A 14,386-nucleotide genomic window follows, 5' to 3' on the forward strand; every position below is an offset into this window, starting at 1 on the left:
GTTTGAGGGAAACACGCAAGAGCCACAGCACATGAGGATTAGTTACACACCAAACACACAGGACTCTCTTACTATTGCCTCGAGAGGCCTCATGTGAAACAAAGTCCGAGGTGTGTACAGTTCCAGGGTAATGGTTTGATCTGGGTGCTCATTGACAGGAACCTGGACAAGAGCTTCCACATCATGACTTTCCTGTGATTGCCACAAACGGCAGGAGAAATGGAAAACGATGCATAAAGCAAACCCAGGATTACATACATGGAGCCAACAAAATGTAAAAATTGGAGTAAAAAACAAAAAATAAAAACAAAACAAACAAATAAGGTATGGACATGTATAGGACACAGCTGGCAACCTCTTGACCAATGAGCTTTCAATATGCTAACATCACCTACAGGGACAAAGTTTAACCCTGACCTTTATGGCCTTTCAACCAACCCTGACTAATCAGCTAGAATTCATTAAAGAACATGTAAACCCCAACCCCACACACACAAAAATTTAATCAGTGAACAGCCTCTTAAAATCTTAAGATATCTTCCACTCTGGTTGCTAAAAGTTTAACAGCAAGGCTGCAGCATCCCCTTAAAGGGGAATTAATGTCTAAAATAGAATAATACAATAAATTCTGTATTTTGTATACTAATCATAATGTACTGCACCAGAAGCCTAATAAAACAAATGATTTATGCTTTAAAAGTTGGCCGCAGGGGGTCATCATCTTGTAACTTTATTAAACATCTTTGCAAGACCAAAACTATGCACATGCTCAGTGTGGTCTGGGCTGCTCATGGGAGGCTAAGCTTAGGGATCATCATAAAGTATCAAAAAAGTCAAATAATTTCTGCCATAGCAGCAGATACAGCAAGACTGATTAATAATCATAATACGCAGATGGCACTCAATCTGCGGATACACAGTCGCCGGCTGTTTTACAGGGAAACAAACAAAGCTGCTTGAGTTCTGGGAAGTAAGGTGGGCTGGCTCCCCCTGCCATTTGAAAGCATGATCATTTCCCAGCAGAGCAGTTAGGGACTGTCTGAAGTTTCCTATCTGCAGCAGTCAGAGCAAATAAAACGAAGGGGGAATTTCTCTGCATACTGTCAGGTTTCTTATAAAACCGGTACACATTTTTTTAATTAAAGGGATACTGGTTTTTTCAAAACGCATCAGTTAATAGTGCTGTTGCAGCAGAATTCTGCACTGAAATCCATTTTTCAAAAGAGCAAACAGATCTTTTTATATTCAATTTCTAAATCTGACAAAAACTGACATATTGGCAGTTTCCCAGCTGCCCCCAGTCATGTGACTTGTGCTCTGATAAACTTTAGTCACTCTTTACTGCTGTACCGCAAGTTGGAGTAATATTACCAACCTCCCCCCCCCCCCCCCCGCAGCCTAACAACAATGGGAAGGTAACCAGATAACAGCTCCCTGACACAAGATAACAGCTCCCTGGTAGATCTAAAAACAACACACAATAGTAAAAGCCAAGTCCCACTGAGACTGATTCAGTTACATTAAGTAGGAGAAATAGCCTGCCAGAAAGAAATTCCATCCTAAAGTGCAGGCACAAGTCACATGACTGGGGCAGCTGGGAAACTGACAAAATGTCTAGCACAGTTTTCATTTCTAAATTACACTGCTAACACTGCAAATAATTAACTACCATTTAAAATTTTATTCTTGAACCAACAAATATATTTTTTTGGTTGTAATATTGGTGTGTAGGCAGCAACCTCGTGTGATTTTGCCTGACCTTGTGCTTTCAGAAAGAGCAGTGATGGAACTGCTTTCAGTTAAAGGGGTGGTTCACCTTTAAGTTAACTTTAAGTATGTTATAGCATAGTCAGTTCTAAGCAACTTTTCAATTGGTCTTCATTATTTAACTTTTCTAGTTTTTTAATTATTTGTTGCCATCTTCTGACTCAGCTTTCAAATGGGGGTCACTGCCCCCATCTAAAAAACAAATGCTCTTTAAGGGAACACATTTATTGTTTCTTTGTATTACTCATCTTTCTGTTTGGGCCTGACTTATTTATATTTCAGTCTCTTATTCAAATCAATGTATTGTTGCAAGAGGAATTTGGAACCTAGTAAGTTGAAAGTGCAATCTGGAGAGCTGCTGAATAAAAAGCTAAATAACTCAAAACCCACAAATAATAAAAAATGAAAACCAATTGCAAATTGTCTCAGAATATCACTCTCTACATCATACTAAAAGTTAATTTAAAGGAGAACAACCCCTAAGCCATTGCTATTCTTACGTGTACCGCACGAAGAAAGAGGAAGACGGAAGAGGATCGATCCATGGTGCTCACTGGTATAACCCCGGGCCAGTGCAGTTTTCTGCTGATAGGAGCACCGGCCCAGGGTTTCAGGTAAGTCAATACAATCACTTGGGGTGGCTAACATTTGGCACACCCAAGTGCACGAAGCCTTCCCTTCATTAAAAAAACAAACCAAGAAGTACTTTCCTGTAAAGCACTGTGTTGTCATATTTTCCTTGTTCCCAGGTATCCCTTGTGATGCTGCTGGCAATGTGCAATACTGCTTAGGAGAAAGAGATAAGCACTTGCATGTAGACTGCCATAAGGAGGCCCCAACACTAAGTCTGCAGGAGCAGTTAAAGTTGATCCAGGAACTAGTTTAAACTGCAAATGCTTCTGCAGGCCCAGTGTCGCAAACTTAAGGTGGCCATACACCGGCCGGTAAAAGCTGCCGACAGACCGAGTCGGCAGCTTATTGGCCCGTGTATGGGCCCCTCCGACGGGCGGAAAGTCGGCCAGATGTCGATCGGACGGGACTAAAAATCGTATTGCGTACCGCATCTGTTTGTTGATATGGTCCCACGATCCGATCGCCCGTTTACCCATCGTTATGATCCGACTGTTGAGCACTAGGACCCACCTCAAGATGGGCATATCGGGGAGAGATCCGCTCGTTTGGCGACATCACCAAACGAGCGGACCTCTCCGTGTATGGCCACCTTTACAGAAGTGGATCCGAAAAAACAAGAAAGTGCGTGTGAATGCCTCGGGTTCACAAATAGGGACAATTTTGTGTGTAATCGACTGTGCAGGGAGGGAGTAGGGCCAATTTAGGCCAGTTTAGGGGGGCTGAGGTTTTGGGAGGGGTTAAGTACTCCTTTTAAAAAAAAATACACGTATATTCACTATGAGCGAAATAGGTTTTGTCGTAACTTAAAAATATACATAGTAAGGCACAGGCTGGGAAAGTAGTGAATGGGGTTTACTTTGCTCTTAGGCTTCTCATTTATACATAGCGAGGGGCTTGGCTCATGCTGGGATGGGGGGGGGGGAATTCTGGTATCTCAATCTGTACACTAACTGGGAAGAGAAAGAGTTTGTGAAGAGCTGCGGTAGGGCAAAATGAGCTGGGTCTCTAAGGTTCTGTGCCTTTACCTTGTTTGGGTTATGTAGACCCCACATGAGCGAGGGTTCTTTTTTTCTGTTGAATTGATGCCTGTGTAGAAGTGACTGTTTATTACACAGTTTTATATGCAACCTATTTTGTGGATAATAAACTGTGCAGTGAGAAAAAGGCTTTAAATCTGCAACTTGTCCCTGGATCCCGTTTGCCTTAACTCTAACAATACCGAATTGAGCAAATCCGCACAATACTTTCTTACATTTTTGTTGTCTTTTTTAGAAGTACTTATGGATTGGTTGTTTGTTGGAATCAGGGTGCACACACTGTATAAACAATTCCTTCCTCTAATTGCTCTCTGTATTCCAGACTGACAGAGAAGGGGTTAGGGCAGTCAAAAGTAGGGGGTTTATGGGGAATGGATATTAAATAATGGACAACCAAAGTAAAAATCACTAGGGAGGAGCCAGTTTGTTAGTCCCTGCTCCCAGATAACTAAACTGCCTCTTCCTACCCCAGGCCAGCAAAATATACTCCCAATAAATTGGCACTTTTCCCCCTCTTTTAACTTCATTTAACTATACCCGCAATTGCTCAGAAAAAGCAAGGAGGTGCGATCAAGTGTAAAATTAAATAAAGTCCTTTCAGGCTCATTGCTCTGCATTTTTTGTGCAACCAAAATCAAATACTTTTGTAGATACTGTAATAGTTGTAATGTGTTTGGGTTAAAAATACATAATAATAATAATAATAATAATAATAATAATAATAATAGTGTGTATATTACCTGTTTGTCTTCTTTTGGCATAATGCTGTAGAGCAATGGAGGGATAGAATTTTCTATTGCCTTTCCAACATCACTGCGGAATGTGTCACTGGCTGGAATGCAACTGAAGAGAAAAGCACAATAATGTCAAAAGAAGTGGGACAAGAAATAGGCAAGTCACTATAAATAATATACTTTACTTTCAGATATGTACACATTTCCAGTATAGAGGACTCTGACTTAACCCAAGATTCTTAATTTGATAAAAAAAAAAAAAAAAGTGTATTACAGTTAAAGGGATACTGACAAATCCCTATTAAAGGAATTGTTCAGTGTAAAAATAAAAACTGGGTAAATAAATAGGCTGTGCAAAATAAAAAATGTTTCTAATATAGTTAGTTAGCCAAAAATGTAATGAATAAAGGCTGGAGTGATTTGATGTATAACATGTCAGTCTGAACACTACTTCCTGCTTTTCAGCTCTCTTGGTTTACGCTGACTGGTTACCCTGGTTACCAGGCAGTAACCAATCAGAGACTTGAGGGGGGGCCACATGGGTCATATCTGTTGCTTTTGAATCTGAGCTGAATGCTGAGGATCAATTACAAACTCACTGAACAGAAATGTACCATGTGGCCCCCCTTCAAGTCGCTGACTAACTCAGAGTTAGAGAGCTGAAAAGCAGGAAGTAGTGTTCTGGCTATTATGTTACACATCCAGTGTCATGATACAGGCCTGTAATAGTTAATAAAACAGGCCAAGGTATCATGAGAAATATTTCTGCCAACATCTAAATCAGACACATAACAGGCCTCTTCTCACTATGGTCAGAGGGGTCAGAGCTGTAATGCCCTCCTGTAAGCCCTGGCTGATAAGAGCCATTCCATGGGGAGGGGGAAGCCCAAGGAGTGAGAACTTAAAGTTCCCAGCAAGACCCTCAAAGGTGAAGTAAAGGTTACATATAATGTATACTCCAATATATTTATCCTTACAGAACCCATACCTTTTATACCAACAGTATAAAAAACTGATGATGGGTTCAAGGCTATTTCATCTTTCCAACGAGTCCAAACATGAGTAGGTTTGTTACTCTGTATATTAGATGTGAATATCTGGGCAGGGGCAGGTCACACAGTATTGATGTTTAGTATCTATGGAATCCCTGAGAGAATTAATAGCCAATGAATATAATATCATCTCTCCCCTATGTTCAAATAAGGAGTTATGGTCATTATATTCTTGGTCCAGTTCCTACTCACAGGAGGTCATAAAAACTCAATCTGTGTCCTGCTAGGCCACGCCCCCTTACATTCCTGAGGGAGGGGGAGTGTGCAGTTACCTGATGCCCTGAGATCACTAATAAATAGTCAGCTCTTCTGACTAAACTTTGGATTTACTTTGGAGGACCAATTGCGATTGGAAGTTATCCCGTTTGTTTCCCCTTGCCTCCAGGACCAGGAATTCTATATCTTTGGAGTTAAGTATAGGTTTTCCATGTTTTCCCTTTTATTTTACAACTGTTTGTACTTGTATTATTGAATGTATGTCTCTTTTGTAACATCTTTTTTTTGTATTTTGCACTGTTATACCTTTTATAATATTAAAGAGAATTTAATAAGATTGTCTTTGATGCTCTAAACGAACCTAGCCTGAAAGAGTGTAACTGTGAGCCTTAACCCTCTGCATGCTGAAGTACTTGTTGAGTCAGTAGGAACTAACTGACTATAGTGAGTGTTTAATGCATTGGTGTATTGTGAGTTATTACCTGTTAGCGAGAACAGGGGAATAGTCACATTAGGTTTCTATCGCCTGTGAATGATAGATGGTGGCAGCGAATGAGTTTTGTGGGTGTTGGTTGGTGTTTGGGGTGCTTTTGTGTTAGTCTAACCTGTGTGCAAGGTGGGTGAGACACTGAGTGAGTGACCCCTGATAACCACACCTAAAGTCACGTGTGGTTGGAAGTACCGTGTTCGTGACATCCAGTCACTCCAGCCTTTATACATTACATTTTTGGCTAACTAACTATATTAGAATTTTTTTTATTTTGCACAGCCTATCTATTTACACAGTTTTTATTTTCACACTGAACTATTCCTTTAATGAGGGGGGCAGCAGGGATACTCCAGCCTACTGAAAGACTGGGTCTCTTCCAGCTCAATAGGACTGACAGGCTGGACAATCCACGGCTTGGTTGGAAAGTCGGATCCAGGGTTCACATGACTTAAACAAGAAACATGTCAGTTTTCCTTTAATTTAGCATTTTATTTTCTCATTTAAAGAATGGACAATTTTTAAGAGAAAGGGTTACCGACTTTCCTTTCCCCTATTCCACTCTTGCTTGAGATACCAAGATGGCCACTGCTTTCCTTAATTCACTGTAGGTACAGTCAGGGCAGCCATCGGGGGGGGGACAGGGGGGAGAGTTGTAGGGGGCCCGAGGTTAATGGGGGGCCCGGCCACGCCGCACTTTCTTGATTAGCCGGGCCCCCATGCTTTCTGAGAGCTGCTGACTTTGGGAAGGCAGGGCGGGGGGCACAAGGGGAGGTATCTTCTGTCCATTACTTCCCCTTATTGGTCACTGAGTTTAAGTTACGGTTGAGCTGCTCAGGGATTGGATAGCTGAGGTTTGAACCTCTCCTCCAGCTCATCCAATGACCATGCAGCTTTACCAGGACTTGAAATTCTGTGACCAATAAGGGAAGAAAATGCTGTCACTGGAAGAAGATGCAGCCACCTGTGCTCCCCTCCTCCCTTCTGTAGTTGGCAGCTCACTGACAGCAGGTGGGCCACACTAATGAAGTAAGTGTAACATGGCAGGGCCCCCCTAATGGTAACCCTTTGTGGTCCCTGTTGTGTGGTGGTTGTCCTGGGCACCAAATTTATTTAAACTTCTGGGGGGGGACAATTTTTTTTTACATGGACGTTTAAGGGGGGCCGTGGCCACAAATTTATTTTTCCCCATGTGGGGTCCTACCCACCAATATTTTTTAAGGGGGGGGGGGCCTGACCACAAATGTTTTTTTAATGTGGGGCCCTGACCACAAATGTTTTTTTTAATGGGGGGGCCCTGGCCACCAATATTTTTTTATTAACATGTGGGAACCATAGCCATCAATAGTTGTTTTTTTTTAGTGTGTGTGGGGGTGGACCTGTGGGGTGGAGAGGGGTAGGTGGGGCTCGTGGTGGGCGCAGCCCAGGGGGACCAAGAAATTTTTTCGTATGGGGCCCCTGCGATTTCTGATGTCAGCCCTGGGTACAGTTATAATACAACAAGATATCACTAGAGAGACACTGATCATATGCCAGTATAGGTTTTCCCCTGTATGAAGCACAATTCAGCAGGAGCAGCCCCTAGGTTTGCACACAGTCTTTACAGAGAGATCCCTTAAAACTATGGCAGCATAGGTATTCCCTGTACTAAGCACAATTCAGCAGGAACAGTCCCCTAAATTTGCTCATACAGATACCCTAAAAACGATGAAAGCAAATGCAGGTTGACAGATACAAAGCACAATTACCAATCATCAAATTCACATTACCTGGCTGGAAGTCTATAAATAAAACTTTGACCATCTTCTGTCCATGCTATTACTTTATCTGCAGATATAAAATCCCCTCCGGTCCATGTCTGGCCTTCCTCGCTTGGGACTGAACATAATAAGGAAAAGTCTCCTGCATCTAACACCTTTAAAAAAAAAAAATAGCATTAAAAAGAGAAAACGTAATTTTGCCCATGCATCAAATGAAGCACAAAAACAATCAATGGGTAACGTTTGCTTAAAAAATATAACTGCTGCAGTTCTTTCTAAACTACAGCTTCCAGCACTCGTAAACAGTCATCCAGCAGCATGCCGAGAGTTGTAGTTTAACCCCATTTGAAGGTGAAGTTTGCCCGACATTGATTTAAAGTAAATCGGGACATTGTTCATACATCAATGCCATCCCACCCATAGCCTGGTTGATATGGTAACTGCATTTTATATTATCTACAATCAGACTCCCTGTAAATTGCCTGGGCCAATAACTGGATCACATTTAGGGCAAGTGCAGAGATGTCAGGTGCAGACCACATCCCTATCCAATGGATGCCTAAAAGTAATGGGATTTTCGGCAGAAGGCCCTTCAATCAGGAAGCATTTAAAAAGTGCATTACTTTGTTTCTACATTGGCTGCCGAATATGTCAAGAGGCTGCTCTGATGTTCTTCTGCTTAGGAAAGATTTGAGAAAGGTTTCTGTTGTTTTCCTAAGCAGAAGAACATCAGAGCAGCCTCCTTCTTTCTCCTGACAACTTCCTTGACTACTTGGTGGTCAGACTGGTGGGAAAATGACCAGCAGGTGGCGCTGTTGTAACAAAATTCATTCATGTAAAAATACATGTATCCTTAAATATCTTGAAAAAAATAGATAATAAATAAATAATGAATGTACATTGGAAAAGTGCTTAGAATAGCACTCTCATTCATTTTACAATTTTATTTTTAAGGTTTCCTTTAAAGAAAGCTCGACCAAACTCCCATGCCCCGATTATGCCTTATTTATTATAGTAAGATAACTCAAATAAATAAAATTGGGAAAAAAAAAGACTATAAAATTGAGCGGAATCCCGAATCGTACGTGTTTTTTTTCTGCGTTTTTCCCCAAATCACTCGATTTTGTTTTTCTGTTTTTTGCCTGAAAACCCCGAAAATATCAGATTATTGAGCTAAACCACGGGCAAACCACTATAACTTCCAATTGGGATAGGGACATCTCCCAGTGATTTTTACATAACCTCGACAGGTCTGAGATGGCGGAATTTCAGATTCAGCGTTTTTGCAGCATCGGGGTATAATAAATCTAGAAAAACTCAGGGGTTTTTTTTTCCACAAAAATTTTTTTTGCAAGTTTTTGCCCCAAAAAGCCCAACCAAATGGGCTTCTAAATAACTTATCCAAGGAGCTGGCTCTGGTTGTTGCATGGTCAACTTAATATGGTCCTTAATTTAATTAGGAGATACATTTGGATTAAATAACCCCCTTAAAGGAGACTTGACGCTTTGGCAATTTTCGCGCGTTTCCGCGCATCCTCAATTGTCGTGAAAACAGAAAATTGCTCCAACTGCACATAAGTCACTTCACCGGTCTCATTCCAAAGATTAACGAAGAGAAGAAGATGGCGCCCGTGAACTCCGCTGGACAGAATCTGCACCGGGGGGGTAAGTAAATAATCAGGTGCATTTACCTGGGGGGGGATCTATGTAGGGTGGGGGTAGGGTTTTTTTTAACTTTAGGGTTGAATTCTCCTTTAATCTTGAAGATAAAGAGCAACCCGATTTTATATCACATAGGGGTTTTCTTTCAGATAAAAATAGATTAGAATTCATAGGATATTTTTGTAATCTTGTTTAACTTCGATTAAACTGCTGAATTCAGTGAGGCTAGCTGCCCATAAAAAAAGAAAAAGCTCAGTTCAATCATAGATAGTAGTACCACCTGAATATTGTCAATATGGCAATTTGCTAGGTGGCAATTTTAGAGGGGTAGAACAGGGAAACATGCACCCGCTTTAGTCAACTTTCCGTTCATTGAAAAACTGCAACTTACCCTCCAATACTTAGAACACACGACCAAGAGAGAGCGCTGGGTAAATGCACAGAAAGAAATGCTTTGGCAGTTCTGGCAGTAAATTGGTTTGGATTCCTCTTCAAACACTGGTTCTGTGTCCTTAAAATCAAATGCAAAAAATTGTGAATTAGCATGAGAAGATATGTACAAAGATATTTACAGCCGTAAGAATAGACTGTTAGGTCCCCATAGGCTTTCCTGTCAATTTGGGATCAAAAGGAAAATCGTTCGATTGATGGATTAAAATCCTTTGAATCGTTCGATTCAAAGGATTTAATCGTTCGATCAAACGATTTTTCCTACGATCAATCGAACTAATGAAATGCAGTAAATCCTTCCACTTCGATATTCAAAGTCGAAGGATTTTACATCGACGGTCGAATATCGAGGGTTAATTAACCCTCGCTATTCGACCCATAGTAAATGGGCCCCTTATTGTTACTTTTTATTACTCATCTTTCTATTCAGGCCTCTCCTATTCATATTCCAGTCTCTTATTCAAATCAATGCATGGTTGCTAGGGTAATGTGGACCCTAGCAACCAGATTACTGAAACAGCAAACTAGAGAGCTGCTGCATAAAAAGCTAAATAACTCAAAAACCATAAATAATAAAAAATGAAAACCAATTGCAAATTGTCTCAGAATATCACACTCTACATCATACTAAAAATTAACTCAAAGGTGAACAACCCCTTCAAGGGAGCAAAGCTTTTTTCAGATTTAAATTAGTTGTATTGTTTTTTTAGGAACAAATAGAACCAGTTTGTGTTCTTAAAAAAAAAAAAAGGTTCTGTAGAATAAACCAGAAGAGCAAGACATCAGCCGGGTAAAATGGGAGCCTCAGACAAGACTCGGCTCCCTTATACCCCCAAGAAAGGTAGTAAAGAACACTTACATATCAAATCAAAATTGCCAAATAAAATATGGATTTTTTGTTTTCTACAGAATACAAAAACTTCACCTTTAACTTTTAGTATTTATAGAATAGTCATTTCCAAGCAATTTTTCAATTGGGCTTCTTTGTTTATTTTTTATATTTTTTTATTATTTGCCTTTTTTTTTTTTTTTTTTTGATACTTCTCAACTTTCAAACCGGGGTCACTGACCCCATCTAACAACAAATGCTCTGTAAAGCTATAAATGTATTATTATTGCTAATTTTAGGTTAAATTCTCCTTTAAAGTTTTCAGTGCCTTACCTGCATTCGATGAACTTCAGCAGTAACGATCCACACTTTAAGGATTCCGGTCACTGAAACAGCTACAACTGTATCCTCTATGAAACAAAAGAATCAAAGTATTAGCATGATTCTGTTTAAAGGAACAGCAACACCAAAAATGAAAGCATTGAAAGGAATGACAATATAATTAACAGTTGCCCTGCCCTGGTAAAATTGGTATGTTTGCTTCAGAAACTCTACTATAATTCATATAAACAAGCTGCTGTGTAGCCATGGGGGCAGCCATTCAAAGCTGAAAAGGGAGAAAAGGCATAGGCTACACAACAGATAAACTCTGTAGTATACAATAGGAATCTTCAGAACTTATCTGTTATCTACTGTGTATCCTGTGCATGAATGGCTGCCCCGATGGCTACACAGCAGCTTGTTTATATAAACTATAGTAGTACTTATCTGTTATCTACTGTGTATCCTGTGCTTGAATGGCTGCCCCGATGGCTACACAGCAGCTTGTTTATATAAACTATAGTAGTACTTATCTGTTATCTACTGTGTATCCTGTGCTTGAATGGCTGCCCCCATGGCTACACAGCAGCTTGTTTATATAAACTATAGTAGTACTTATCTGTTATCTACTGTGTATCCTGTGCTTGAATGGCTGCCCCCATGGCTACACAGCAGCTTGTTTATATAAACTATAGTAGTACTTATCTGTTATCTACTGTGTATCCTGTGCTTGAATGGCTGCCCCCATGGCTACACAGCAGCTTGTTTATGTAAACTATAGTAGTACTTATCTGTTATCTACTGTGTATCCTGTGCTTGAATGGCTGCCCCCATGGCTACACAGCAGTTTGTTTATATTAACTATAGTAGTACTTATCTGTTATCTACTGTGTATCCTAGTAGTCTTTCTGAAGCAAACACAAGAGGTGTTGCAGGGCAACACTACATTATATTGTCATTCCCTTAAACCGCAGTGATTTTTTGGTGTTACTGTTCCTTTAAGCACTATGTAGTAGAGTTGTTTTCTATCCCAGCAGCAAATGTCACCTTGGGTTCTGTGAGAGCGAATAATGCTCATAGAACTGATCCAGTCTGGAGAAATCTTGGATACCAAGGCGTAAAGCACATCCAGGCTACTGGCATCCATGACAAGGACTTCTGGGTAATGACCATGACACAGTAGCCGTCCTTCCCGCTGAGTCCCAATGGAGAACTGATAGAACTGACAAAGGAAAGTCAATTTTAAAACAAAATAGCAGACACAGCAAATTTAAATCCCTTAAGACGACTTGTGTGGAGGGATAAATAAGCAGGGTTATGCTCGTTTGCATGTATGGGGCAGATTTATAAAGGGTCGAATAATAAATTCAAAATTTTTAATTGTTTTTTGTTGTCAATATTCACACATTTGAATTTTAATCCCCCAATTCAAATGTAAATTTGAATGTGAGATTTATCATACCTCGCCTTCCTTACATTCGAGTTTTTTTTTCAGAGGAAAACTCGATTCGTAGGATTCAAATTCAATTCGATTCAAATTTGATTCAAATTCGGTTTGAATTTTCGGGTCGTGACTAGTGATGTGCGGGATGGGTTTTTCCCCTTTTATCTGCCTTCCCTCCACCTGCTCCCGCCCAACCGAGCCCGATTTCCCGGTTCCTTTTATAGATCCGCCAATGACATCACAAAAGGGGCAGGGATGGCAGGCGCGCGGCTATAAAACCGGAAGTCGGCAGTGTAAGGTGGCGGCCGGGGAGAGCAGGAAGAAGATCTCGACCGGGACCCACAGCTCCCGTGGGTATCGAGCCGTCGCACATCACTAGTCAGGACTATTCGCTCGAATATTGGACATTAAAATTTTTTCTTAAATAACCTCCCATTCGAATTGTGAGTATATTCGTATTTATTACAGTTAAAAAAAAATTCACATGAATTTGAAATTCGACCTTATGATAAAATGATAAGATTTAAGAGCAGATTTATCAAACATCGACTAAAGCTGGCCATGGACGCAAAGATCTGATCGTACGAATCGAGGATTCGTACGATATTCGGACCGTGTGTGGAGAGTCCCGACATTTTTCGTCCGGCGGAGATCGGTCGTTTGGTCGATCGGACAGGTTAGAAAATTTCTGTCGGCTGCCGATAATATCTCTGCGTGTATTGCCGATCGTACGATTTTCAGTGGGAGACTGTCACTAGCTTTGGTTGGACATAGATATCGTACGATTGCTGTCAGGGGCAGAACATTGCTGATCTGTTCTTTAACTAATCTGACTGGTAAGACTTTGATCTGAATGGTTAGTGGCGGGTCGGGAGATGGGAATGTCCGATCGTACGATGATTCGTACGATCGGATCTTTGCATCTATGGCCAGCTTTAGGGAAATGCGGAGGGATTTCCACATTTCTCTTGACTAACATAGTGGGAAACCCCTCTACCACAATCCACACTGGAACATGTAAAATACGTGAAGGCCGTCTTCTATAGACTTCATTTTCTCCAAATAATCCAAATTTTTTAAAATAATTTCCTTTTTCTGTGTAATAATAAAACAGTAGCTTATACTTGATCCCATCTAAGATATAATTAATCCTTATTGGAGGCAAAACCAGCCTATTGGGTTTATTTCATGTTTATATGATTTTCTAGCAGAGTTAAGGTAAGAAGATCCAAATTACGGTTATTTGGAAAACCCCAGGTCCCAAACATTCTGGATAACAGGTCCCACACCTGTACTTAAAGTTAATGTGAGGTTGTGTCTAGTGCATTTACATAGCATTGATAGCTTTGATATTAAAAATCAACTTAAATTAGGTCATTAAATTAAATTTTGTATTTTGCATCTGAATTCCCCTATTTCCCGTGTGTGCAGGATAGACAGGCATATTTATAGAGAGACTTTACTGGTGCCTGCAGCTCAGTACAGTGAAACATCAGCACTGACCATTCGATAATCGAAGTACTGTCTCTTTAAAAAGACTTCCATTTCAATACTTCGCCAAATTAAACCTGCTGAAATGTTAGCCTATGGGGACCTTCTAAAGCCTTTTTCTACGTTTTTGGAAGTTTCGAAATCTTTCAATCGATCACTGAAATCCTTCGAATTGTTCGAATGATTTAATCGTTCGATTTTACTTCGACCGCAGGAACCCCAAATTCGATGAAAAAAACTTTGACTTCGATATTCTAAGTCGAAGTATTTCAACTCGATGGTCGAATTTCGAAGTATTTTTAACTTCCGAATTCGACCCTTGATAAATCTGCCCCTAAGTTTGCTCAGGAGCAGTAACCCATATCAACCAATAAAATGTTTGCTTTTAATCAGATGACCAGTAAATGCTGCCTGCTGATTGGTTGCTTTGGGTTACTGAACCTGGGCAAACTTAATGCCTTTTATTACATAACCCCCAAAGTGATTTACAAGTCAAATTCCAA

General features: G+C 40.4%; 1 protein-coding gene across 5 annotated transcripts in view; it reads right to left on the minus strand.

Moving 5' to 3' along the window:
- Positions 1-14,386, minus strand: part of wdr7.L (WD repeat domain 7 L homeolog) — a 243,317-nt gene that overhangs the window by 218,983 nt on the left and 9,948 nt on the right. For 3 of the 5 annotated variants that reach the window (XM_018245183.2, XM_041580187.1, NM_001092164.1), the window contains 5 exon segments: positions 11,996-12,170; positions 10,961-11,037; positions 9,740-9,859; positions 7,696-7,841; positions 4,178-4,280 (listed from right to left, as the gene is read on the minus strand). In XM_018245183.2, the coding sequence (XP_018100672.1) occupies positions 4,178-4,280; positions 7,696-7,841; positions 9,740-9,859; positions 10,961-11,037; positions 11,996-12,170 (621 nt within the window). 5 annotated transcript variants of the gene reach the window in all.

Source organism: Xenopus laevis, chromosome 1L (genome assembly GCF_017654675.1).
Source record: "Xenopus laevis strain J_2021 chromosome 1L, Xenopus_laevis_v10.1, whole genome shotgun sequence".
Classification (NCBI taxonomy): Eukaryota; Metazoa; Chordata; class Amphibia; order Anura; family Pipidae; genus Xenopus; species Xenopus laevis.